The 23,845-nt window shown below is 66.2% G+C and overlaps 3 protein-coding genes across 7 annotated transcripts; all 3 read right to left on the reverse strand.

Annotated features, from left to right (window-relative positions):
• Positions 1 to 27: 27 nt before the first annotated feature.
• Positions 28 to 11,471, reverse strand: DMTN (dematin actin binding protein). 4 transcript variants are annotated; one of them, XM_017827359.1, is made up of 17 exons: positions 11,365 to 11,471; positions 5,563 to 5,626; positions 5,247 to 5,303; positions 4,520 to 4,591; positions 4,208 to 4,363; positions 4,037 to 4,066; positions 3,793 to 3,904; positions 3,629 to 3,685; positions 3,392 to 3,544; positions 3,197 to 3,306; positions 3,004 to 3,109; positions 2,350 to 2,411; positions 2,181 to 2,229; positions 1,457 to 1,464; positions 1,154 to 1,213; positions 976 to 1,056; positions 28 to 886 (listed from the first exon to the last, which is right to left on the reverse strand). In XM_017827359.1, the coding sequence occupies exons 3-17, from the start codon at positions 5,262 to 5,264 to the stop codon at positions 773 to 775; spliced, it is 1,188 nt and encodes a 395-aa protein (XP_017682848.1). In that variant the 5' UTR covers positions 5,265 to 5,303; positions 5,563 to 5,626; positions 11,365 to 11,471; the 3' UTR covers positions 28 to 772. The 4 variants fall into 4 exon arrangements, with proteins under 4 accessions (XP_017682848.1, XP_017682845.1, XP_017682847.1 ...); XM_017827356.1 differs by having other exon boundaries at positions 4,520 to 4,594; XM_017827358.1 differs by having other exon boundaries at positions 4,520 to 4,594; positions 5,247 to 5,322.
• A 3,544-nt stretch (positions 11,472 to 15,015) lies between these two features.
• On the reverse strand, positions 15,016 to 19,898 carry FGF17 (fibroblast growth factor 17). Its single transcript, XM_017827290.1, has 5 exons — positions 19,876 to 19,898; positions 19,393 to 19,429; positions 16,983 to 17,160; positions 15,960 to 16,066; positions 15,016 to 15,303 (listed from the first exon to the last, which is right to left on the reverse strand). Exons 1-5 carry the CDS (start codon positions 19,896 to 19,898, stop codon positions 15,016 to 15,018), a joined length of 633 nt encoding a protein of 210 aa, XP_017682779.1.
• A 1,571-nt stretch (positions 19,899 to 21,469) lies between these two features.
• On the reverse strand, positions 21,470 to 23,515 carry NPM2 (nucleophosmin/nucleoplasmin 2). Of its 2 annotated transcripts, none has more exons than XM_017827298.1 (9): positions 23,409 to 23,515; positions 23,150 to 23,235; positions 22,647 to 22,763; positions 22,458 to 22,551; positions 22,268 to 22,383; positions 22,051 to 22,079; positions 21,924 to 21,960; positions 21,693 to 21,752; positions 21,470 to 21,537 (listed from the first exon to the last, which is right to left on the reverse strand). In XM_017827298.1, the coding sequence occupies exons 1-8, from the start codon at positions 23,464 to 23,466 to the stop codon at positions 21,708 to 21,710; spliced, it is 582 nt and encodes a 193-aa protein (XP_017682787.1). In that variant the 5' UTR covers positions 23,467 to 23,515; the 3' UTR covers positions 21,470 to 21,537; positions 21,693 to 21,707. The 2 variants fall into 2 exon arrangements, with proteins under 2 accessions (XP_017682787.1, XP_017682786.1); XM_017827297.1 differs by having other exon boundaries at positions 21,924 to 21,963.
• Positions 23,516 to 23,845: the final 330 nt, after the last annotated feature.

A 23,845-nucleotide genomic window follows, 5' to 3' on the forward strand; every position in this document is an offset into this window, starting at 1 on the left:
TGCCCATGGAAATGCACCAGGAGCTGCCCCAGGGTCCCACTGAGACCCCCCCTCCCCAAATTCATCCCAGGTGCTCCCCATCACCCCCCTCCCAGCCCTGCCCCGCTCCTGCCCAGTGCCAGGGGGGTTTGGCAGTGTCCTTGGGGGTCCTCGCTGCAGCAGCTGGCACGGGAGGGACCCGGGGGGGGGTTTCAAAATTGGGAGGGGGGGCTGGAGTGGGGCAAGGTGGGATGGCAGCCTGGTTTTTCCCGGGAGAACATCAGTCTGGCAGTGAGTCGGCCCCCGGGCTCTTCCCGAGTCTCAGGGTGGGAGAGGGGCACTCCGGGGGGCACAGAGGCACCCAGGGGGCACAGGGGCACCCAGGCTGTGGGGGTTGAAGGCAGTAGACCCCCGGAGAGGAGGGCACCCTCCCCATCCAGTGCCCACACCCCGGAGCCAGCGCGCTCCTGGCCAGCTGAGAGCAGAGCCGGGCACTGCCCCTGCCAGTGGTCCTGGGAGGGGTGTAGGGGGGGAAAAAAGGGGGCACAAAGCCCAGAGACCCCTCCAAACCACCCCTCCTGGCTGAACCGTGCCTACCCCAGGGCAGGGGCTGCCCCATCACCCCATGGCCAGGCAGGTTCGAGCCCCTCCCAAGCCCGTTTCCCACGGGAGGAGCGAGGCCGGGAGGGGGGAGGCAGGTCTGGGGGTGTGGGAAAGGGGCCCTAAAAACCGGCTGAGAGCCCTAAAGCGGGTACACGGCGCGACACGGACTGGGCTCGGGGCCGGGCGGGGCTCAGAAGAGGAAGGCTTTCTTCTTCAGCTCGTTGCGCTTCCAGAGGGCCAGTTTGCTGAACTCCTCCGGGGGCATCTCAAAGACCTTCAGGAAATCCTCGGGGGACAGGTGTCTCTGTGTGGGGGCAGAGGGGACGGTGACGGGGTGCAGGGACCCCCCATTGCACCCCCACCCCCCAAAAAAACCCCTGGCACGGCCCCTACCTCCAGCCTGGTCCTGTCCACGCCGGGCGGCAGCTTCACGCGGCCTCGGTTCGTCACCATCAGCATCTCATAGGGGTAGATCTGTGGGGGGAAAGGGGGGCACACACGGCTGTAAGACCCTCTCACAGCCCCCTCACAGCCCTGTCCAAGCCCCCCAAGGCCCCCCAGCCCCTCTCACCTTCTGCTCCAACATGCTGGGCAGGGAGTTCCCTCTGTCCATGCGCCCGCGTTGGCCGTTCTGGGGGGGGCAAAAGCCTGGTGTCAGCCCGGCCCCCCCTCCCCAAAGGGCTGCTCTCCTCCACCTGAATCCAGGCCGAGGTGGTGGGCTCCAGCCTGGCATGGCACAGCCCCCCTCCCACCTCCAGCTGGCCCCTGTCCCCTCTGGGATCAGTCCCAGAGGTGGCCCCGGTGTGTCCCCCCCATCCCATCATACGTCACCCTCTCGCTGGGTCTCTGTCCTGGCAGCCAGGTGAGTTCTTACCTGCAGGGCTGGCAAACACAGAGGAGCAGGGTTCAGCTCTGGGCACCCCTGTTGTGACCCCCCCAGCACCCTCCCCCAGGTGATGAGAAGCCCCCAGGGGTGGTTCTCCAGCCTCTGCTGAGCCCAGGTTTGCCCCAGCACTCCCAATCCCTTGGGACATCCCCCCCCCCCGAACATCCCACTTTGCCCAGGACAACCCCACATGTCTGGGACACCCACACATCCCCTGGGACACCCCCCTATCTCCAGGACACCCATGAATCTCTGGGACATTCCCACATCCCTCGGGGTGCCCAGGACTCCCCTGCAACTCCAGGACATCCCCACATCCCCACGGACATCCCCATATCCCCTGGGAAACCCCCACAACTCTGGGACATCCCCACATCCCTGGGACATCCCCACAACTCCAGGACATCCCCACATCTCCTGGGAAACCCCCACAACTCCAGGACATCCCCACATCTCCTGGGAAACCCCCACAACTCCAGAACATCCCCACATCCCTGGGACACCCCCCCATCCCCCAGAACTCACCCACAACTCCAGGACATCCCCACATCCCCCCCCACATCTACACATCCCCTGGGACACCCCAACATTTCCAGGACATCTCCACACCCTTGGGACATCCCCCCATCCCCTGGGACTCCCCCACACCCCCTGGGACTCCCCCACACCCCCTCTCCCAAAAATCAACCCCATTCCATGGGCTGATCCTCACCTGGACTGCCCTTCTCGCTCCCCGCCGAGCCGAACTCTGCTGACTGCAGCTGCAGGGGGACAGGGGACAGGGGACAGGGGACAGGGTCAGAGCAGGGCCACCCCTCAAGCCTGTCCGGGGTGGGCAAGAACCCAGGAGTGTGGGGGGGCCGCTGCTGCTGCCCACTCACCCGGGTGAGGGTGCTCCTGCCCGAGGCTGGCAGGGAGGAGCTCTTGTAGCTCGTGTGCAGGGCTGGAAGAGAGGAGAGATGGTCAGGGGGGCAGGCAGGGAGGTGGGAGCTGGCAGGAACATGGGAGAGGCAGGCAGGGACGTGGGAGCTGGCAGGGATGCGGGAGGTACAGGCAGGGATGTAGGAAGTACGGGCAGGGATGTGGGACCTGCCAGGGGTGCAGATGGGAATGTGGGAGGCACAGGCAGGGTGCAGGCAGGGATGCAGGAGCTGGCAGGGGTGCAGGTAGGGATTGGGAAGTATGGGCAGGGGTGCAGGCAGGGATGCCAAAGAGCAGGCAGGGATATGTGAAATACAGGCAGGGATGCAGGCAGGGAATGGGAGGCACAGGCAGGGGTGCAGGAGATATGGGCAGGGGTGCAGGAGGCACAGGCAGGGATGCAGGCAGGGGTTCAGGCAGGGATGTAGGAGCTGGCAGGGGTGCAGGTAGGGATTGGGAAGTACAGGCAGGGATGCAGGCAGGGATTGGGAGGCACAGGTAGGGGTGTAGGAGGTACAGGCAGGGGTGTGGGAGGTACAGGCAGGGGTGCAGGCAGCCAGAGCCAGCGGGTGAGGCAGGGAAGGGCCAGGCTGTGGGATGAACACCCCACATACACGTGTGGAAGGGCGTCCGGTCCGGCAGCGAGCGGGTTTTTCTCCGGATCGGGAGAGATTTCTCCATCTCCTCCTTCAGGATCAGCTTCCCGAGGTTGGAGGTGACCTGGGGACGAAGGGAACGCGCGTTGGGAGCAACATCAACACCCCCCCAGCCCCTCCCGAGGCACCGCCCGCCCGCTCTGCCCCTCACCTTGCTCAGCTCCTGCTTCTGGAGCTCCCGCAGGTTCTTCATCTCCTCCGTCAGGTCCTCGTCCTCCTCCTCCCCTCTCTTGGAGGCCATCCGCCTCCTCCACTCCGTCTCTGCGGGCACAGGGGGGGTGTCAGAGCCCTTCCCGGCACCCCACGGGGGTCTGTGAGCGGGATAAACCCCCCCATTCCCACCTACCCACGACGGCCAGGGACGGGGGGCACGGCCAGTAGTCGGTCTCGATCTTGGCGGGCTGGTTGGGGTCGGGGGGCTGCGCCGCCGGGAACTTGGAGGATTCGATGATCAAGTCCTCGATGAGATGCTTCCCGTGGTGGGCGCTGGAATGGTGGTCTGTGGGGTGCAGGGGGGGGTGAGGCAGTGCCTTTTGGGGCGCCCCATCCCACGGGACAGACCCCCCCCCACACACACACTCACCTTTCTGCCGGTAGATCGGGGGCTTCTTGTATATGTTGAGCTCCGTCGTGTCGGTCTCTGGAAGGAGAAAGGGGGGTCGAGGGGCGTGCAGGGACCACCAGGGTGGGTTTGGCAGTGCCAGGGGGGCCCGCTGTGGGTGGGGTCCCGGTGCCAGGGGGTCGTACCGGGTCGGTGGAAGTGCTGGACGCTGCTGCGGGTGGAGGAGCCGCCCTGGCGCGAGGCGGGCACGGGGGTGCTGGTGGGGGGCTGCCGGCTCTCCAGCCACTCCCGGATGACCTGCGGGCAAACAGGGGGGAGCAGCGATCAGCCAGACCTCCCCTCCCCAGAATTCAGCATCGCCCCCTCCTCCTCCTCCTCCCCGGAATTCCGCCCCCTGCATCCCAAGCCCCCAGCGGTGCCGTTACTCACCTCCGGAGACGGAGGGGGAGACAGGGAGCGCTGCAGGGAGGCAAGAAGCATTTTATTCCACTTTATTCCGGCAGCCCCACAGCTAGGATTCCTCCCACTCCCACCATGATCCCTCCCCTTCCCCAAAAACACCCCGGGGGACACGGGCCAGGGGCCCAGGGGCATCCTCACCTCCCGGCTCCGGGGCAGCTCCACGTGCTCCATGAGCGAGTAGGTGAAATGGGGTTCATAAATCATCAGGTCGGGGCGCTCGATGTCCAGGATCGCCTTGTCCTTAGGGATGGCAGCCAGGTCCTTGTATCCCAGGACCTCGTTGTCCATTTTGGCCTGGAAAGGAGGGAAAACACCTTAATTTGGAGAGCAGAAAGGGATATTTGGGAATGGGGAGGGCTGGTGTTTTCTGTGGCCCTGCCAGGGTGATGGAGGGGGTTCCTGTCCCCATGGGTGGAGGGATGTGGTGGGAAGGTGGGAATGGCTTCTTACCACGATGCTGGAGGGCGATCCAGGAACGCTGGATCCACGGGAAGAACAGACGCTCCCAGGGGAGGTCAGTGGCTGCTGGATGGAAAAGGAGACATTTTAGGCCAGGAAGGGGCTCAGGGTTGTGTTTGGGAACCCGGGGCGTGGCAGGGGGGCCTGGGGACAGCCACGGTGCCCATGGACCTCACTGCCCCGGGATAAAGATTCCTTGGGGATTTCTGGGAGGGCACTGGGGTCTCCTTTGCTCCTCTGGGGACAGGGGACAGTGCCTTGGCCAGGACGCGCTGCCACTAGATGGTGCTGCCAGGCTGGGCTGGGAGGAGGAGGAGGAGGAGGAGGAGGAGGAGGAGGAAGGCAGAGCCCTGCTAAGGGCATCCCATTCGCATATGTCCTTGGCCACCAGCCCCTGCCCTTGGCCACCAGCCCCTGCCCTTGGCCACCAGCCACTGTCTGCATGTCCCCAGCACCCTGCCTGCATCCCCAGCACCCTGTCCTGCACCCCCAGCCCCTGTTTGGACCCCCAGCACCCTGTCCTGGACCCCCAGCACCCTGTCCTGGACCCCCAGTACCCTTCCTGGATCCCCAGCCCCTGCTTGGATTCCCAGTCCCTGCTTGGACCCTCAGCACTCTTTCTGGACCCCCAGCACCCTGTCCTGGACCCCCAGCCCCTTCTTGGATCCACAGCACCCTGCCCACATCCCCCAGGACCCTGCCCACGGCCCCCCCTTACCTTCTGCAGTCTTTCCATTCAGCTGTGGGCAGGAGAGGTTGTGTCAGTCACAGGGTCCTGTGGGGACAGCAGAGGGCTGGGGGCACAGCCAGGGTGGGCACAGAGCACCCCCATGTTGGTCAGGGGCGAGGTGCCCACGTTCCACCACCCTCCTGCCACGGGGCTGAGCCCGGCAGCCCCCCAGACACCAAACCCTAATGTGACAGGAGGCTGGCATGTCCCCCCCTCGCCAAATATCGCTGTGCTGGCAGCAGGACAGGCTTCCCAGGGGGTGCCACTGTCCCCCAGGCAGGGGGGACAGGCGCGGGGCACTCACCGCTGCCTCTGTGGCTCCACATCCCTCTGGACGCCGACACCGGGCTGGGGCTCGGATATTCCCTCTGCAAGGGAGACGGGAGAGGTGACGGTGACTCACAGGAAGGTGGAGCTCCACCTCATCCCCGCCGCTGTCCCTGCGGACCCCGGTGCCCGGCCGTGTGTCCCCTGCCCGTGCCGGCTGCCTGGCGGCTGCTGACGGTGCTGGCAAGCGGGAGCAGCGGGAATGACGCCCTTTTGTCCGGCGGCCTCGAGAAGGCTCCAGCGGGAGCGGGACGGGCGTGCTGTGCTCAGCCCCCCACAGCCCCCCGGGGCCTCGGCCCTCCCTGTGCTTTACACCCACAATGCCGCGCACACAAAGGGGAAAATTCCCCATTCTCCTCAAAACTTCTCCTCTCGGAGGGGGGAGGGAGTTGGGAAAAGCCTCGTGCGAGCCGGGCAACAACAGTGCTGGAACCCTCCGGCCCTGAACCCCAACCCTGGGCGTGGGCTGGGGGGTGTCACCGCCTCTGGGGACCCCAAACCCGCTGTCCCCCAGCCCCACGGCCCCCAGGACGGGCGAATCACCCCTTGTGGGATGCAGAGATGGAGAAGGAGCAGGGCTGAGAAACCTGGGAGCATCCTCCCGCTGCCGGCAGGAGGGTCCAGCCCAGCATGAGGAGGCCCTGCCAGCAGCTCCATCCCCCCGCCAGCCACAAATGACCCTCATATTCGTCACCGGAGAGGGCTTTTAACCCTCTCACCCCCACCCCCAGCACCTCCCAGCCCCCCCGGGGGTCCGCAGCGCCGGGGGCCGGTGGGACGGGATCGGCCCCGAGCGCGGCACAAGGCGGCATTGTCCGGGCACATCCATGAGCTCACACTTTCCAGCGGCGGGGCCAGGGCAGCCCCCCGGCCTCCGGTCACACCCCCGGGGGCGTTTGGGACACCGGCGGGGCCGCGGTGGCAGCGAGCAGATGGATGCGATGGCGGAGGAAGCGGCGGGAGCGGCGGGAGGGGGTGCGGGGACGGCTGGATGCGAACGCCGGAGGGGAAGGAAAAACAACCCCGAGCCGGGGGGTGCGGAGAGATGCCAAAAAACCTGGCGAAGGGTGCCAGGGCTGCACAACCAGCTCGGCCACGGTGTGCGTCTGTCCCGTCCCTCCCCCCCCCGCGCTGGGGGACGCGGGGACATCTTATCTGGCGCAGGCAGGGAGCCACCGCCCCGATGGCAGCCGCGCTCCCCATGGCAACATCCAATCTCCCCGCAAGCCCGCTGGCAGGTGCCCCGCGTGTTCCCGAGATAAGCGTGTTTGGGATTTTCCCGGCCAGGAGGGCGAGAGGAAGAGGGGAGGGTGAGGGGGACACACGCCGTTCCCCCCTCCCAGGGCGATGCTGAGGGTACCCAGGGAGCATCGCCGGAGCGGGGAGGGAAAGGAGCTGGGTAGGGAGTCACGGGAAGAGTGGTGGAGGAGGGAGGGAGGGACGGACAGACAGACAGGACACGCGCCGGAGGGGGCTCACCGGGATGTGGGGGTGCTAGTCCCCCCGACACACCTCCCGTCCTCGGGTTGGGGGGGCCGTGGCGAGGGCTGTGCTGCAGCGGGAAGAGGCCGGTTCCCTCCTCCCCACCCCGAGGAAATCCGGATTTGACTTTTCGCAGCCGCCAAAGCCATCAGTGCCCGGCCCTGGGCCAGGGGCCAGGCTGGGAGAACACCCCCCCCACACACCGCCCGCGGGGGAGCGGGCAGGGACCCCCCCCAGCCTTCCTCCCCTCGCCCTCCTCCTCATCCTCCCTTCCTGCCCCTGCAGCGGTGCGGGGCAGGAGCCCCCCGGTGTCCCCGCAGCCTCCCCGGCTCCCCGCCAGCGGTGGAAGCGGGGGGGACACGCGGGGTCACAAGTTCCCCGAACAGACGGTTCCCGCCAGCCCTGGGAACGGCGTCCGGTGTTTCCCAGCCCAGCCCAGCCCAGCCCCGGCCTCCTCCTGCTCCTCCTCCCGACACAAACCCCAAACAAACACAGCCCGGGAGAGGCCCGGAGCATCCTCCACCGGGGGAAAACCGAGGCACCGCCGCACGTGGGGCCCCACCGGCAACTTGATCGCGACCACGGGAGCACGTGGGTCCCCGACCCGCGGCCGAACGGTGTCCGGTTCCTCCTTTGTCCTGTTTCTCCCTTTTCCATCCCCGCCGGGGCATCTCCCGGCGGCAGGAGCGACCCCGTGCCTATCGACAGCCCAGCCCATCGCTTCCGTGCCACTGCACCCCGCTCGGGGACCCCGGTGGCCTTAAAAGCCACCAGCCGGCAGCGCCTGGCCGCGGGGGTTTTTCCATCCCCGGGATGGAAGGTGCGTCCTGCGGCGGGCACGGGGATGCTCCGAGCCTCAGTTCGCCGGGTTGCGGGAGCAGCAACCCGCCCACCCCATCCCGGGGCGGATGGAGACGGAGAGGAGGCATTTCCACCTCCTCGGTTCCTCCCCTCCGAGGAATCTGGGCCAACCCACCCGCTCTCCCGCTCCCTCAGCGCTGCCGGGAGGCTCCGAGCCCTCAGACAAGTTTAGAGCGGGGATACCCGGCCCTCACCCCAAAGCTCCCGGTGGGGGGGGGTCCGGCCTCGGCCCCCCTGCCCCGCTGGCCACGCCGCAGCCCGCTTTGGGCCGCGGCTCACGTGGCACGTAATCTGGGATTAGGGTGGGATTAGCCTGCTCATCCCGCACGCGGAGGGACCCGCTGGGGGTGTGTGCGGAGGCCGCGCCCTCCGGGGCTCCCCGCGGGGGTCGGGTGGTGCCCCCCGGCCCCCAAAAACCCCCTACCCAGTTCTGCCAGCTCTCCGGGAACAGCCCCCAGGGATGCCCAGCACTGGGAACCTCGGGGTGGGGGGGCCCCGGGCACCCCGATACCGGGCATGGGGCTGTCACAGCGAGGTGCCCACCTGGCAGGACACCGGGGATGTGGCCGGGGGGTCCCCGGGGCCGAGGTGGCAGCTGGTGGCCCAGGTTTTCCCGGGAGAGGCAGGAATTAGCACTGCCTGAGCACCCACCCTGCACGCCCACAGCCGGGGGCTGAACCCCCCGTGGAGGTGGTTCCATTCGTGGCCAAGAACTGCGAGGGGGAGGCGCGTTTTGCACCCCAAATTCCCCCCTCCAGGTACCCCCCCGATGCTCCATGGTGGGAGTTTGGCCCCTTGGTGCTTTGCCAGGGGGGGCCAGGAGAAGCTGGTGGTGGGGGGGGGAGGCTCCAAAATCCCATGTCCACGGCAAAACTCCGACCACCACGGCCAGGGATCATCAAAGCCTTTCACGGAGAGGGGGGTGGGATGAGGAGTGCACCCCCCCTTCAACAGCGCTGAGACCCCACAAGCTCACTCTGCAAGCAGGGCTGGGAATGGCAGGGCTGTCCCGGCCTCCTCCCTTGGGATACGCGGTGCCCATGGCAATGTCCCCGGGGGAGGAGGGCAGGGGGTGTCCCGGGGGGGTTGTGGAGCACTGTGATGCCCCGGGGAGCGGGGGGGAGCAGGTGAGGTGTCGGCGAGGGGTCGGCGATGGAACCCCCTGTCCCCACGTCCCCACCTCGGGTCACCGCCCTTCCTATCCCCGCGGCCCCCCGGCAAGGGCAGGGAGCAAGGGGGGAAAGGGGAGGACAAGACGTGAGGCTCCCTTCAGCCCTCTCCCCACCCCCCACAAATCCCCCGGGAGAGCCGGGAAAGGGGGAGCGGCGGGAGACGGGAAAGCAAAGACCGGCCGCGGCGAACCGTTCCCCCCGCACCCCCCCCGGGCCGGCGCGTCCCCCACCCGCGTCCGCGTCCCCCCCCCCCGAGCCCCGCAGCGCACGGCCGCTCACTCACTCACCTAGGCGCGGGGAGGACACCGCATCCCTCCGGCCGCGGGGCGCTGCGGGGGGACGCCCTCGGCCCGCTCCGCTCGCCCGGCCACCCGATCGCGCGTGGGGGCCACCGGGGCTGCGGCGGCTGCGGCGCATCCGAGAGCGTGACGGCGGGGCGGGCGAGAGGGCGAGCGAGCGGAGGAGCGGACGAGCCTATCTGCCACCGCCAGCCCCGCCGCCCTCGCCGCCCGATAACCGCGCCGGGGCGGGCGGGGGTGGGTTGCGTGGGAGGCTGCGTGGAGGGGTGGAGGAGCGCGCGGATGGGTGGGTGGATGGATGGATGGATGGGTTGCGTGGGTGCCGCTCGCCTCTGCCCACCTCGCTCGCTGCTGGCTCAGTCCCTTTCCCAACAAGGGGAGAATTAGCCGGCATCATGACGAAGCAGTTATTGGCTCCCGCTCCTCCCGCTTCCCCGGCACAAAGAGGGAGGAAAACAGCGATAACCCGGCCTGCCCCGCTGCCAGGAACAGCCCGGACCCCCGGCACCACCCCTGCAGCCCCCGCTGCCAACCGGGCACGGCAGCCCCTGCTCCCCCTCACAGCCCCTCGCCAGGGTTTGGGCACCCCCAGCCCCGATCGGGGGAGCTGAGCACCCCACTGGGCTGTGACAGGGTGTGGGGGAGTGGTGGGGGGCACCTGCCGTCCAACCCGACGCCCAGGCTGGGTTTGGGGGTGCTGCGAGGGCGGCGCCCACCCCCCGCTGCCCTGGGAGGGGAAATCCGGCAGGAATCTCCATCCGCGGGGCCAGCGGAGCCCAGGAAGGGCCGGGAGGCGCTGAGGACCTGCCAAAATCAAGCCCTGGGCTCTGGCAGGGAGAGCTGATATCCCCCCCCCCCCCCCCCCCGCACATCCTGAGCCCCCCACATCCCGGGAATCCTTGGGATGAGCCCCCAGGGCTGGGCTGGGGCAGGGCACGGAGGTTGTGACCATCCCTAATCCCCCTGGAGCCGCTGGGAACACGGGCCTGGGAGGATCCAGGCACCCGGCACGGGAACGGTGCCACGGCTGGACCCCCCCGGGGGCGGCAGGGCTGCGTTGGTGCCGCAGCGCTGGGATCCAGCGTCTATTCCCGGCTCTGTGTGGGAGAGAGCAGCCTGCTGACAGCAGCTCCCTCTCTGGGTCCTCTCCCCAGCGCTCTGCTCCTGCCGTTTGCTGCCTCCGTTCCTGTCCTGGCTCAGGGAAGGGCTGCTGGACCCCCTGGAAGCACGTCTGGGGGGATGCGCTCTCAGGGGGATGCACTGGGGGGGATGGACACCCAGGGGGATGCATTGGGGGGGATGGACACACAGGGATGAATAAATACCTGGGAGGGAGGAAACACACCCAGGGACGCACATCTGGAGGGGGATACACACCCGGGGGGGATACACACCCCGATGTGAACGTCTGGGGGGGATACACCCCCGGGGGGATGCACACACGTGTCCTTCGGTGCCAGGGCCAGCCCGGCTCGCCGATCCACGAGCAGCCCGCGATGCCGCCGCGCCCCCGCGCTGAGGGGGCTCCGCCGGCCCCAGCCGCCCCCCCGGGGGCCGTGCCCATGAATAATCGAGGCCGTGGCCGCCTTCCCCCCCCCTCATCACCACCACCACTAACCCAGTTTCTCAAGCATGAAGACGATCGCAGCGGCTGCTCGGGCGGATTCCACCTGCGCCCGGGGCCGCTCGGGCGCCTGAACCCGCCGTGGCACCCGCGGGGGGCTCAGCACCCCCCAACCCCCAGCCCCGCACCCCGAGGTGCCCGCAGGGAGGGAGGGAGGAGTTTGGGAATGCACTTATCCCGCTCCAACCAGCCCCGGCGCGCTCGCAGAGACCCCCCCCCCGTCCCCGTTCCCGCTGGGTCACCCCCGGTCCCGGCGGTGCTTCCAAAGCCGGGCCTAAGGCAGGAGGATGCCGTGGGGGTTGCTGGGGGAGTTGTGGGGGGCACGGGGAGCGCGGCCCTACCTTCAGGGGAGCCCATGGCCCGCCGCAGGCAGCGCTGCCCGTCCGCCGGGAGCCATCCCTGCGCCGAGCATCCCCTCCCCTGCGCCGCACGGCACGTTGCCACAGCGACCGCCTCCCGCCGCAGCCGGCGGGATGGAGCGCGGAGGATGTGCAGGAGCATCCTTCGGCCTCCAGCCGGGGATGGAGGGGGCGCGGGAGCGGCCTCTGGGCTCAGGGAGGGATGAGGGGTGTGCAGGAGCATCCTTTGGATTCAGTGAGGGATGGAGGGGGTGCAGGAGTATCCTTTGGATTCAGGGAGGGATGGAGGGGCTGCAAGAGCATCATTTGGACTCAGGGAGGGATGGAGGGGGTGCAGGAGCATCCTTTGGGCTCGGTGAGGGATGGAAGCTGTGCAGGAGCATCATTTGGATTGTGTGAGGAATTGGGGGGGTGCAGGAGCATCCTTGGGATTCAGAGAGGGATGGAGGGGGTGCAGGAGCATCCTTTGGGCTCAGTGAGAGATGAGGGGTGTGCAGGAACATCATTTGGACTGTGTGAGGAATGGGGGGTGTGCAGGACTCTCCATTGGATTCAGTGAGGGATGGGGGGTGTGCAGGACCATCCCTTGGAATCAGTGAGGGATGGAGGGAGTGCAGGAGCCTCCCTCGGCCTTGCTGTCCTGCAGGACAGGGCCAAGGAGCATTCCCACATTCCCGGGGGGGACGCAGCCCCTGTGCCCCTCTGTGAAGCAGCTGCCCAACCCAAAATTGCCCTGTTGGCCCCCTCCCCCCCAGGGTTCCTGGGTTTGCAAGGGCAGTCACCCTACAGGGGCTGTTCTGGGTGCTCCCCATGCCCCAGGGGACAACAGGCCCTGCCACCCCAGTGACACCCCCAGTCCAGCTCATGGGTCCCCTCTGTCACGGCTGGGAGCACAAGGACCATGGGATTGGGGTGGCAGTGGGGTGGGGGGCTGACACCCCTCACCTCTGCAGCCAGGTGGGTGCTTTGGGGAGTGACCCTTGTGGGCTGGGCAGCCCCCCCAGACCCCTTCAGCATCCTGAGCACCTCAAGCATCCCCAGGCCCCTCCAGCATCCCACGGGGAGAGTAAAGCCTTGGGAAAGGCTGGACACACTGTGTCAGGGAGAGACACCCTCCAGTGCACTTTCTGCACAGAGGACATTCCCGTCCCCACCTCCGCCCCCCGCCCCAGGTCTCACCTCAAAAAACAAGAAAGAAGCAGTGAGAGGTTTTCTTTTTTTTTTTTCTTCTCCTCCTTCCCCAGCCATAATTAAAAAGGACTCACCCTTCCGAGCCCTTTCTATCCCGGGAGGTCGAGAAGAAAGAGAGGGGAGGAAGGGGAAAACCCTGTAAAGAAAAGAGAGGAAGGGCTTGGGAAGGAGAAGAGAGAGAAAAAAAAAAAAAAAAGAACGAGAGGGGTGAAAAATTAAAGCGGAGATTACACAAAGGGAACTCCTCTACCTTTGAAGCTCGGGCTAAATTGGGGAGGGGGCGGCGGGGGCGGGGAGGGTCCGGACCCAGTCGGCTCCTTTCTCAAAGCCTTCTCCTTTCAAGGACGTCTCGGATTCCTGCAGGAACAAGGAGCCGGGGCTGTGGGGCCGAAGGAAACGGGAGGGGGAAGAAAAAAAAAAAACCCAACCCTCAAATCCCCGCGGCCGCTCGGGCTAATTCCGGCCGCCACACCTGGGCAGCGGTGCTTTGTTCGCCCCTAATTGCCGGGTGTTGCATTTCCCTCCTGCTTTAAAGCTTCATTTAACTCAAACTGTTATAATTTTCCCCCCCTCCTTGGCCGGGCTCCCCCCTCCCACCCCACATTGTGCTGGCGGGGCTTTGTAGGGGCTGGGGGAGCTTTGTAGGGGCTGGGGGAGCCCCGGCTCGGGGATTAAGGCCCCCCCAGGGTCCGGCTGCCACCGCCCAGGGCATTGTCACAGGGCAAGGCAATTATGGGGAGGGGGCACGGCCCGGGGTAGGGGGGGGACGGCCGGAGTGGTGGCCCCCAGCAGGGAGAACAGGGGTTGCCAAGCTGGGTACCAGCTATGAGGGTGGTGGTTTTGGGGGAACAGGGGGGCACCAGGCTGAGGGTGATGCCCTTGGAGGGGGAGAACAGGGGATGCCATGCTGGTACCACTCCAAAAATGATGCCCTGGGGGGGCCACAGTGGGTACCACATTTAGGGGAGCAACAGTGGGTGGCAGGTTGGGTGACAGACCAAGGAAGACGCCCCGGTGGGGAACAGAGGGTCCCATGCCAAGGGCTATCAGTGGTTATCCCAGTGGTTATCACAGTGGGTGATGTTGTGTGGGGGAAAACAAGGGGGTGCCACACTGGGTGCCACTCTGAGGGGGAGAACAGAGGGTACCAGGCTGGGTGTCACAGAGAGGGTGACGCCCTGGTGGGGGGAGAACAGCAGGTACCACACTGGGCACCACACCACAAGTGCTGCCCTGCCCACCAGGATGCAGCAGCCACCTCCAGGACACCAAGTGAGGGGCACAGACAGGGCTGGGGGATCCCTCTTGCAGCCACCTCCATCCTTCATCTGCCCCTGGCAGCCCCCCACCCCGGCTTCCCTATGCCCAGGGGAATTGGGTTCCCCCCCTCCCAGCAGGCACAACACCCATGGCAAAGCCTCAGGTCGGGAAGGAAAAGACCCCTCAGGCCCCATCAGTCTCCACACTCACTTTTATTTGCCTCAGGGTTTCCTCCTTTACACAAAGAAACTCCCAAGTCTAAATCGTTCGAGGCCTAAAAACCGACTCACAAACGGCAGGGCTGGTAAAAACACACACACACACAGAGGAAAAATAAAAATAATCGACAGCAAAATAAAAAAAATCACCCAAAGGCGGTTTCTCTTTGGCCTGGTGGGCACCCACACGTGTCACTGGGAGAGGGCACAGACCTCCCCCTCCAATAAATAACGTGGGGGCTGTGGGGGGTACAAGTGCTGGTCCTGGGGTCTGCGTGCCCAGGCACTCCCCGGACAGACAGACAGACGGGCACCCCATGCTCTCCAGTACCTGCCTGTGGTGCCCCAGGGACAGGAATGTGCCCAGGGGGTCCCAGCCCTTGGTGGCACAGGGACATGTCCCTCAGGGGCTGGCGAGGGAAAGGGGCGAAGGCACCAAAGTGGTGAATGTGGATCCCAGGGGATGCTCCAGGGATTCAGGAGCTCAGTGATCATGTCCAGGGGGTGTACTGGGGGAAGTGGGCAAAGGCCCTGGCGAATGTGGATCCCCCGGGATGCTCCAGGGATTCAGGAGCCCAGCACGGGGCTGCAGCCACTGGTGACTGTGCTCCAGACCCTGCCCTCCCCATCCGAGGGGGCAGCCGAAAATCCAGCGTTTTCAGAAAAGCAGGGAACAAACACCCGGCGCTGGGAGCGAGAGGCAGAGGCTGGCGAGGCTGAAGGCCGCGAGGATGAGGAGGGAAAAGGCACCACGGGACTCTCCAGGGATGGAGGAGCCCGGCGACCACCTCCGAGGGGAGCGGGAGAAGGCGCTGGGTGGGATCCCACGGGATGCTCCCGGGGATTCCGCCACCAAACCGAGCCCTCCCCACCCGAGGGGGGGGTGGTCTGAAAACCCCGCGTTTCCAGAGGAGCGGGGAAGCCCCCGGGGCCGGGAGCGGCGGGGCGGGGGCGGGTCCGGGGGTTACGGGCGGGGGGCGCGGGTGCGGCGGGAGCGGCGGGTGGGCGAGGACGAGCCCACGAACTCGAACTGCTTCTGGCGCTCGGCGTTGGGGAAGGGCAGCTGCCCCCGGTACAGGCGCTTGATGAAATGGGCCTCTCGCTGGTTCTGGCGGCTGCGGGAGGCGCGGCGGGGGCGGCCCCGGCGGGTGAAGGCCATGTACCAGCCCTCGTAGCGCGCGTTCTGGAACGCCGTGTAGTTGTTCTCCAGCACGATCTCGGTGAAGATGCAGTCCTTGCTCTTCCCGTTGGGCTGCGGCGGGGGGGAGGAGGAGGAGGAAGAGGAGGAGGAAGAGGAGGAGGAGAGAGGGCTCTGAGGGTCCGCAGGGATGGGGAGGGGCGCTTGGGGGTGGGACTCGAGAGGTGTTGGGGCTCCCCAGAACATCCCCGGCATCCCCCAGACTGTCTTTGTCAGCATCCACCTCACCCCTGAAACCTCCCAAGTTTGTCTTTGTCACCCCCCTGACCATCCCTGGCACCTCCCAGACCATCTCTCTCACCATCCTAAAATACCTCCCAGTTCATCTGTCACCCCCCAGACCCTCTTTGTCACCACCCCGCCACCCTCCAGCCTGCTTTAATCACCCCCCTGACACCCCAAAGCCCATTTCTATCACCCCAAACCCTACCTCTATCACCTCCCACCCCATTCCCTGGGGATTCAACCCCGAAGCACCAGGACCAGCTCCCCGAGGACTCCTCCTTGCAGCACCCAGGGCTGATGGAGGAAAAGGGGGGGTCAGGCAGAGCCCCCCCAGTGCATCCACGTCACCCATGTGAGCAGGGACAGGGGGACCAGCCCGGCCGGGGATCTCAGTGAGCTCCCCAGGCTGAGCTCCAGGGACTGGGGGGACACGTTGGGGGGGCCGTGGGGACACAGAGGGGGCGTGTGGGGTGTCCAGGACTCACTTTCCCGACAAGCTTTCCCCTCCTGCTCATGCAGATGTACTTCTCGCTCTCGGCCCCCTTGATGCGCACGCGGCTCCCGAACGTGTCCGTCTCCACGATGAGCTTGGCTGGGAAGAGGGAATGTGTCCTGTGGGAGCTGGGACACCCTCTCCACCACCATCCCCTTCTCCCTGCCCCCATCTGCCCACCTGGGAGCCCCCCCAGCCAGGGCAGGGCAGCCCTTGCCAGGGAATCTCCCTATCCAGGATGCCCAAGGGGGCTTTGTTAAAACCCAGCAGAGCCAAACTGGGGGTTGCTGGAGGCACCAGCCCCTCCTTCCCCCTCCAGTGCATCGACGTTGTCAGGATTCCAAGGGCCAGACCAAGTCCAGCAGGTTAATTATAATTAACCCACCAGGTTAATTATCCCCATCCTCATCGTTCCTCCACAACGGTCCCGGCTCCAGAGGGTTGGCAGCGACACCAAAACCCTCACCCCTGGTGGGTCCGGCTGGGAGAATCCAGGGAAAGCCCTCGGAAAGGTGGTGATTCAGCCTCGCTGCTCACCAGGCTTGGAAAAGCCTTTCCTGAAGTTCTGAGGGATTCCAGCCTGGGGGATTTGTGGGGCTGGGATGGCCAGGCTGGAGAATCCCATGGGAAAGGTGGTGTGGCCAGGATGGGATCTGCCCACCACCTGTGGATATTTCAGAGGTGGATGCCGGGATCGGGCAATTCTCCCCCAGGAAAAAGTTGTTTGCCTCGTGCCAGGAAGGGATTCGAAAGCACAAGCCCTGAATATGTGGCTTATAAATTCTGCACGGAGCCGGAGAAATCCACGATTTGGGAAGTTTTGAGGTCAGGGCTCTTCGGAGCCGAGCCTCTCACCGGAGTTACCCGGGGAGGGAATTCTTGGGTATTAAACCAGCCGGGCTGGAACAGCTCCCCCCACACCATTCCCCCTCCAAAACACTTTGGGAAGAGACATTCCCTGGGTGTTTCCATGAGCAGGGTGACCCCCCCGGGGGGGTTGAGCAGCCCCTCTCACCGAACTTGTTGCCGTCCTCGGCGGTGGCCGTGATCCTCTTCCCGTGGACCTGGACGTGCTTCCCGCTGGTCCGGCTGTAGAGTTGGTATTCCCGGATCTGCCGCCGGCTCAGCTGGTCCGTCATGGCCCCCTGGTCCCTCACGTACTGGTTAAAATTAGGAGACGGTTGGTTCTCCCCCTTTGTTTACAAAGGGAAAAACGGAATCAATTCGCTTTGGGACGGCAAGGGGAGCAGGGGGGAGAGCCTGGGAATGGGCAAAGGGAGCTCCCAGCCCCCTGGTTCCCTTGGAGCAGCAGCCAAGGCTTGCTTTGGATCGGGAATGGGGTGGGCAGAGATCCTGTTTATTATCCCAGGCAGGAGGGGGATGCAGAGAAGGGTGTTCTCCTCCCGGCACAGCCACCCCAGGGATGCTCAGCAGGCCCCAGGGAAAGCCTGGGATGCAGGAGCTGAGCTGGGGAAACCCCCAGCAAGTCCCTCACAGCGGGTGAGACCCCCCAGAGCCAGGCTGGGTGTCCCAGGAGCAGAGCTGTCCCCTCCCTGTCCGTCCTGAGCTTGGAATAAACATCCTGGACTCTGAGACAGCTCTTGACCAGGCAGGAGCAGCACTCGAGGGTGGTCAGAGGGGAAACAGCAGCTAATTAGGGCAGGTGAGGTGAGGAGGGGGATTTGGGGTGGTGGGCAGCCCCCCCATCCCGCTCTGGACTCCAACCAGACCCTCTCAACACACATCCTAAAGGAAAACTCACTTTAGTCCCGGTGTAAGAGGGGCTCAGGGCAGCGCCCGAGGGACCCCGGCCCCAAAACCAGCTTGGAAGGGTCTGTGGGCAGGGGATGCATCGGGGGGGGGGGACATTTGGGGTCCCACCGGCCCAGCTTGGGGTGCACAGCATCGTCTGGGAGGGGGGCACAGGACCTGCCGCCCACATCCCCTCCCTGGGAAGGCAGGGGGGGATCCAGCCCTGCACGGAATAATGGGATGGTGCCCCCCCCCAAAACTCCCTGCCCACCTTTGTGTGCGCCCGGGGACTCATTTCCTGCCGGGAATCTGCTTTAAAGCCTTTGGGGCTGTCGGGGGAGGTGGGATGGGATGGGAGGGGGGGCGGCCCCTCTCCATCAAAGGCGCTTCCCTTCCCCTCTCATTTTCAAAGAAATAAAAGCGTTTACCTTGGGAAGGGGAAAAAAAAAAGGGGGGGGAGTGTAAAAGAAAGAAAAAAGGTCCCGGGGATGTTTTAATGCGGCGGGGCCGCAGCCGCGGGGGTTTTGTTCGGGCGCTGGAGCAGAGGGTGCTGATATGGAACAGTGGATTTTAAAAGGCGCTGCCTTTTTCTAAAGCCACAAAAAGCGACGGTGCAGCCCCAGAGGGTGCGGGGGGGGGGAGAGGAGAGGGGGTGTCAAACCTCACACCCCCTCCCGCTGCTGGGGGTCCAGACCCCGTTAACCCCCTCGGCAGCAGCTCCCGGCTGAGGGACCCGGCACATCCCCCTGCTCGAGCAGGGCTGCGAGGGACGTGTCACCTGCACGGGATGGCATCCCTGCAGCCTTATCCACACCCTCCGGAGGGGCAGGAGGGGCCCAGGGGGTGTGTGATCCCCACTGCTGAACCCCCAGTTGCAGCCCCTCGAGGTCGGTGCTGAGGGGCACAAGCGCAGCTCTGGCACGGACACAACCCCCCCATCCAGCCCTGGAGCTCCAGCCCTGCATCCCTCCCTGCCGGGGGCTCCAGCCCTGGAACTTCATCCCTGCATCCCTCCCTGCCCAGGGCTCCATCCGTGAGGCTCCGTCCCTGCATCCTTCCAGCCCTGGAGCTCCAGCCCTTCATCCCTCCCTGCCCGGAACTCCAGCCCTGCATCCTTCCCTGCCCAGGGCTCCATCCGTGAGGCTCTGCCCCTGCATCCTTCCAGCCCTGGAGCTCCATCCCTACATCCCTCCCTGCCTGGGGCTCCAGCCCTGGAGCTCCATCCCTGCATTCTTCCCTGTCCGAGGCTCCAGCCCTGAATCCTTCCATCCCTGGAGCTCCAGCCCTGCATCCTTCCATTCCTGGAACTTCATCCCTGCATCCATCTCTGCCCAGGGCTCCAGCCTTGCATCCCTCCAGCCCTGGAGCTCCAGTCCTGAATCCCTCCCTGGCCGGAGCTCCGGCCCTGCATCCCTCCTGCCCTGGAGGTCCATCCCTGGAACTCCATCCTTGCATCCCTCTCTGCCCGGGGTTCCATCCCTGGAGCTCCAGCCCTGAATCTCTCCCTGCCCAGGACTCGCTGCCACTCAGGGTGGGCACACACCAGCCCCCGGCAAAGCCCCCCCCCCAGGGCAACGGGCACCCCCCAAAGCTAAGGGTCAGCCTGGGGTGGAGGGGGGTCACAGAGTGAGCACCTTTGCCCACCCCGGGGTCAGCAAAGCACATCCACCTACCTGCGTCTGACAGGAGAACATGAGGAGCTGGAAACATCTACAGGGAAAAAAAAAAAAAGAGGGGGGTAAAAAACCGGGGAGTTTCGTTGGGAGTTGGTTGTTTTCTCCTCCCGAGGAGCGGGGATGAGAATAAAGAATAAACGGGGGGCGGCAGCGAGAGGGGCTCTTACATGGAGAGGTTCTGCAGGGTGAGGGGCTGCATGGTGCTGCTCGAAGCCCCCCGGCCACCGGGGGCCACCGGCGGTGCCACGGCGGGCTCGCCGCGGTGCCAGCCCCGCTCCTCGCCGCGGCAGGGGAAGCCGAGGACCCTCCCGCGCCCTCCTCGCCGGGGAGATCCCCCCTCTGGGGGTGTCCGAGGGTCCAGGAGATCCCACGCGCGATGCCAAGGGCTCCGGGGCAGCGCCGGAGCATGGGGGTGGCAGCCGGGGCAGGAGCTTCTCCTCCTCCTCCTCCTCCTCCGGCCCTGGGGGCTGCACGTCCTACACCTCGGGGGCATCCAGGTCCATCCCGCCCCCGGCGCCCCCACCCCATCAGCCTCCGGTCCTGGGGCCGGTGCCGCCGCCCGGGGCAGCGCCCGCAGCCCCCCAACCCATGGAGCCCGGCCCGGAGGTGGGACCCGGGGGAAGGGGCAGCCTTTAAAGGTGGGGGGAGAGCCCCGCCAAGAGGGGCCGGACCTCTCCCGGGAGGCAGAGGCTCCGCGCAGGGAAGGAGGGTGGGATGGGGGAGTGGGAGGAGGGTTCGGCTGCTTGGGGGTCCCCATCACACCCCACCCCACGGAGATGATGCTGTGGGGCGTGGAGAGGGTACCAGGCCTGCGGGACGGACGCTTTTTGTCACCCTCCTGTCACCAGGCTGCCAGGCACGGGCCCGGCCTGTGCATCACCCACCAACTGCTTTAGTGCTGGGGGGCTCTGGGGACCCCCTCCCCACCCCGACCCAGCAGGTCTCACCTCCCCCCCGAGCAGGGGGAGGCTGTGGACCCCTCCGCCAGCCGTTTGCTGGCCCCGGGAGGTGTTAAGTGCCCTATAAATGCCCCGGCAGGGAGCTGGGGTAACCCCTGGGGGGGCTCCAACACCCCTGAGGAGCAGCACAGGGAGGGAGGGGTTTAGTTCCAAAACCACTTACTTGCCTTCCTGCTCGTGCCTCAGCCTCCCCCTCGGTGCCAGGGGGTACCAGACCCCCGGGACAGGCAGGATGGGGAGCAGCAGGGTACCCACACCCCCATCTGCGGGGTGGGGGGGCACTGATTTGGTGTGAACGACCCAAATTAGATCCTCCCTCCCCCCCGCCTTCACACCTCCAGGGGCAGGAACTCGGCCCAAACCCCGAGAGCACAAACACAGCAACCCCCCCCAGCTCCAAAACCCCCTTCCACCCCAATCCTGGGGGCTCAGCACCCCCGGGGGGAGGGAAGGGGGCTGTGCCTCGGCCCCCCCAGCCGCGGGCGATGATTGATGGGCGTGGAGCCGTCATCACTCGCGGTGTGGCCCCCCCCGGGCTGGGGCAGAGGGTCCCGGGAGCTGTCAGCACAACCCCGGGGGGGGCCCCGCTGTGCAAACAGCCCCTGCGGGGCGAGGAAAGGCTGGAGGGACAGGGCTGCCTGTCACAGCCTCCCGCGGGTGGCCCTCGAGGACAGACACCCCCCCCACCCCTCCCCTCCCATCCCAGCAGCTCCTCAGCCTCGTCCCAGCAGCCCCGGTGGGTGCAGAGCAGGATTAAAACCCCCCCAACGCCCCCTCCCCTCCTGCCCCACACCTGGAGCAGCCTAAAGCCGCCTTGGTGGGGGGCTCAGGACCCCCCCCCCGGAGCCAAGCCGGGACACGGCAGCCCCCCGAGAGCCGCTGAGGGGCTCGGGACCCTGCCCAGACCCCCGCTGGCTGCAGACCAAGGGCAGGTCAATGGGTTCTAATCGTCTCCCCGCTGCTCCCTAATCCCCCTTTGTCTCCTATTCACAGGCACCACTTGTTACCCCTCGGGCAGCGGGGGCTGCCCCCGGACCCCCCCGGGCCTCCCAGCAGCCCTAACCAGGATGGAGGATTCTCCCACAGTCCCCCCTATTCCCAGCACGGGGAGCCAGGAGCGCAAAATATCCTTTATTTGGGAACGACACCAGCATCAGAGCTGCTCTCTCGGGCTCTCCGGCACCTGGAAAAGGGAAGGAGGAAGGATTTGAGGCCCAGGGATCCCGGGATGACCCCGCTTTGGGGGATGGATCCTCCCCAGTCCCACTCAGCCATGAGCTGGGGGCACCCACAGGCCCCCTCAAACCTGGACATCATCCCCCACACCCCTTTCCGTACCTGCCACACATCCCATCATTTCTTCGGCGCTGCTTTCCTGCCCCTCCCGGCTCCACGGCCCTGCAGGGATCGGGACAGGGCTGAGCAGGGACCACCCCCGGCCCAGGGAGCCCCCAGCCCTGCCTTGCCCCTCTCCTTTTTGGGTTCCCATCACACATCCCCTTCCCCAGGTCCTCGTGTTGACCCCCGGGGTGAGGGGGGATGCAAAGGGACACCCCAACCAGCCCCTACCTTGCCGGGAAGGGGATCCTCAGGGACGGCATTGTTCCTGCTTGGGAGAGAAGGGGAGGGCTGGGATCGGGGTCCCAGCAGGGTGGGCAGCCCCTGCTCCAGGCTTTTCCCCCTCCATCATACTCACGGCTCATCCTTCTTCTCCAGCTTTCTCTTCTATGGGGGAGAGAGAGAGGGAGAAGCAGGATGAGGACTTGTTCCAGAGCCTGGGATTCTTCCTCCCCAAGGGATGAAGGTCACGGCTCATCCCCTCAACAGAGAGGGGCTCGGGGTCCCTGCCCCCCCTTCCCCATGGCACAGGGACCCCTCTGCACCCCTCACCCCCCACCCAAGGGGGTGCTGACCTTGGCAGCGCCGCCTTTCCGGGCGGTTTGGTCCTTGGGGGGTTTCTGAGGGGGCTCCTCTTCTTCCTCCTCCTCCTCCTCCTCTTCTTCTTCCTCCTCCTCATCTGAGGTCATCACTGCGGGAGAGCCTGGCTGAGCCCCCACACCCGGGGAGGGGGGTCCCAGGGCAGGGGGAGACCCCCACACTCACTGGAGATGTACTGCCCGCTGATGTAGACGGGCCCCGAGCCGGCTCTCAGGCGGAAGGTGACAGGGGGGATCAGCTCCACTCCCGCCAGCGTGGCCTGCAAAACAGGGGGGTGGTAGCTCCCCTGGCAGCCCCCCGGGCCATCAGCCCCCTCCCCGAGGCCAGCAGCAGCCCCCTCCCCGGGGCACTCACCATGGGCAGCACCGACGGCTTCAGCGTGGCGAGGGGCACCGGGGTCCGGGCGTCCCCCTCCTCTGCCACCATCTCCACCACGTGGAATTCATCCCGGGCCGACTCCCCCAGGCAGATCTGGAGCAGGGGGAGAAGAAAATCCCCCCAGGATTCTCATGGCGTGCAAGTACCCCTCAACCAGGACCCCCAAGGATTCAAGGGGCACCAGGGTGAAAGCAGCCCCCTCCTCGCCTGGCACAGTCTCCACCAGGGAATTCATCCCAGGTCATCTCCCCCCCAGGCAGCGAGAAGAAAAACCCCTCAGTGACCCCCCAGGATGACCCAGGATTTGGGCTGGCCAAGGGGCACGTGGGCACAAGCAGCCCCCATCACAACCTCCAGCACGTGGGATTCACCCCGGGCCATCCCCTGCAGGCAGCAAGGAGAACACCCCCCCCCGTGACCCCTCACGGTCCTCCCACGACCCCCAGGCACCCCCCGGGGTGGTTTTGGGGGTCACCCACCGTGCGCAGGGCCAGCTGCTGCTCGCAGTGCCAGCCCTCGGGCATCTGGAAGGTGTAGGAGTCCTTCTGCTTGCTCAGCTCACACCCTGCGGGCACAGAGGGGAGCACAGTGGTGGGGTGGGGGGCACAGGGCAGGGAGGGCACCCCAGGGCAGCCCCAAACCCCTCGGGGGGTCCCAGCCGTGGGGCGGGGGCACGGGGCGAGAGGGGGGCACCCCAAGGCAGCCCCAAACCCCTCGGGGGGGGGTCCCGGTGCTTACCCCAAATGAGGGACACGGGTTTCTCGGAGGTGCTTTCGCTGCTCTCTGTGAGGGACATGGCTCGGGGGTGTCTCGGTCTGGGGGGGACACACACACAGAGCACCGTGGTGACCCCCAGCCTGCAAGACCCCTCCCCTGCAAGACCCCTCTGCTCCCCTGGCAGCCCCTCCCCAAAACTGCACCGCGACACTCACGCCCCAAAAAATACACAAATGAATTCTCAGCCCACGTGAAGCCCCCACAGACACCAAGACTCCCCCCCCCACCGGGCACTTATAGGGGCAGAGGGACCCCCGCCCACCCCGTCACCCACCCACCCGATCCCCCGTTAATCAGCAGCCGCGTGGGGTTAATTACCCCCCCCCCCGGTGTGTTAATGAGCATGGGATTCCCTCCTTCCCCCGCAGGTGGGGGTCCCGCTGAGCCCCCCCCGCGAT

This window comes from Lepidothrix coronata, unplaced genomic scaffold (genome assembly GCF_001604755.1).
Source record: "Lepidothrix coronata isolate B3197 unplaced genomic scaffold, Lepidothrix_coronata-1.0 Scaffold137, whole genome shotgun sequence".
Classification (NCBI taxonomy): Eukaryota; Metazoa; Chordata; class Aves; order Passeriformes; family Pipridae; genus Lepidothrix; species Lepidothrix coronata.